Source organism: Aplysia californica, unplaced genomic scaffold (assembly GCF_000002075.1).
Source record: "Aplysia californica isolate F4 #8 unplaced genomic scaffold, AplCal3.0 scaffold00030, whole genome shotgun sequence".
NCBI classification, from domain to species: domain Eukaryota; kingdom Metazoa; phylum Mollusca; class Gastropoda; order Aplysiida; family Aplysiidae; genus Aplysia; species Aplysia californica.
This window is the reverse complement of record NW_004797300.1, coordinates 2,160,474-2,161,820: the sequence shown is the minus strand read 5'-3', so window position 1 is coordinate 2,161,820 and position 1,347 is coordinate 2,160,474. Positions and strand designations below refer to the sequence as shown.

The following is a 1,347-nucleotide window of genomic DNA, read 5'->3' as shown; positions in this document are numbered from 1 at the left end:
GAGAGGTGGTGGGGGCGTAAAACACCTACATACCGACCCATGAAAGCAAAACTGTCTTAAGTGCCAAGACTGATGTTTGGAAAAAATCGCGAATGAAAATTTTGAACAAATTTTAGTATTGAGATTAGACACAATGTGGTTTTCCTATAATTCTTGAACACGTTTGAGAGGAGTGAGTTAAGACAAAATTGCTTTGAAAGGTGACATTAAGCTCTATAATTCAGCCATATTATGTTTATGTCTGATTTGTATTTTTGTTTTTGGCACTTAAGCCATTTTCACTTTCAAGGGTCGACACATAAAACCCACTCGCTCTCCACAGCCTGAGATGCAGTGACATCAGACCGTACCACTTGCCCCTGATTGACCATGGATCTCAGCACCCTCCTGCTGCTGGTGGCGTGGCCCGTCGCCATAGCGACCAAGTCCTCGCACGGCCACCGAGTCATCGTAAAGACGGACAAAGGGCTGGTGCAGGGCCGCTCTCATTACGTGCACGGCAAGAAGGTGGATGTGTTCTATGGCATCCCTTACGCCAGGCCGCCCCTAGGTGAGTCGACAGAGGAAGAGATCATCTTTCTTTCTTTCTCCCCCCCCCCTTTTTTTCCCCTTTTATTCTTTCTTTTTCTATTTTTTTCTTTTGTTCTTTCTTTCTTTCTTTTCTTTCTTTCTTTCTTTCTTGTATTCTTTGTAGGCCTTGTCCATCCATTGCTCGTCAGGCCGCCCCTAGGTGAGTCGCCAGAGGAAGAGATCATCTTTTTTTCTTTCTTTCTTTTTTTCTTCTTTTCTTCTTTTATCCATTCTTTCTTTCTTTTTTTCTTGTATTCTTTGTAGGCCTTGTCCATCCACTGCTCTCCGTGCCACATGTCGGAGAGATATGAGAGAAATAGATAATCTTTCTTTTTTTCTTTCTTTCTTTCCTTTCTTTCTTTCTTTCTTTCTTTCTTTCCTTCTTTCTTTCTTTCTTTCTTTCTTTCTTTCTTTCTTTCTTTCCTTCTATCTTTCTTTCTTTCCTTCTTTCTTTTCTTTCTTTCTTTCTTTCTTTCTTTCTTTTCTAGGCGAGTTCGAATCCCGAGTGGGGTGAGAATTTTTTTTCGAGTATCTATAATTATATAAAGCCTTCGATTTCATCAGGTAACTCTATTGTATTGTTCTCTGTCCGGGTTGGCCCTGGCAGGCAGAGTCGAAGCCGCCTCCTAAATAATCTGAATTTATTCGATGCAGGCAACAAAAGCACTTGTATTTGAATAAGATAATTAAGTAATAAAGGGAACGAAAGAATAATAACAATAATGATAAGAATGATAATAGAAATAAATAGCATTTATGCTGCGTACTTCCATTTTC

At 39.9% G+C, this 1,347-nt stretch overlaps 1 protein-coding gene across 1 annotated transcript in view; it reads left to right on the top strand.

The window, feature by feature from the left end:
* Positions 1–1,347, top strand: part of LOC101862164 (acetylcholinesterase-like) — a 91,318-nt gene that overhangs the window by 35,755 nt on the left and 54,216 nt on the right. Inside the window, exon 3 of the mRNA XM_035973790.1 lies at positions 323–550. Within this exon, the coding sequence (XP_035829683.1) occupies positions 370–550 (181 nt within the window). The 5' untranslated portion in view covers positions 323–369. The remainder of the gene's footprint in view (positions 1–322; positions 551–1,347) is intronic.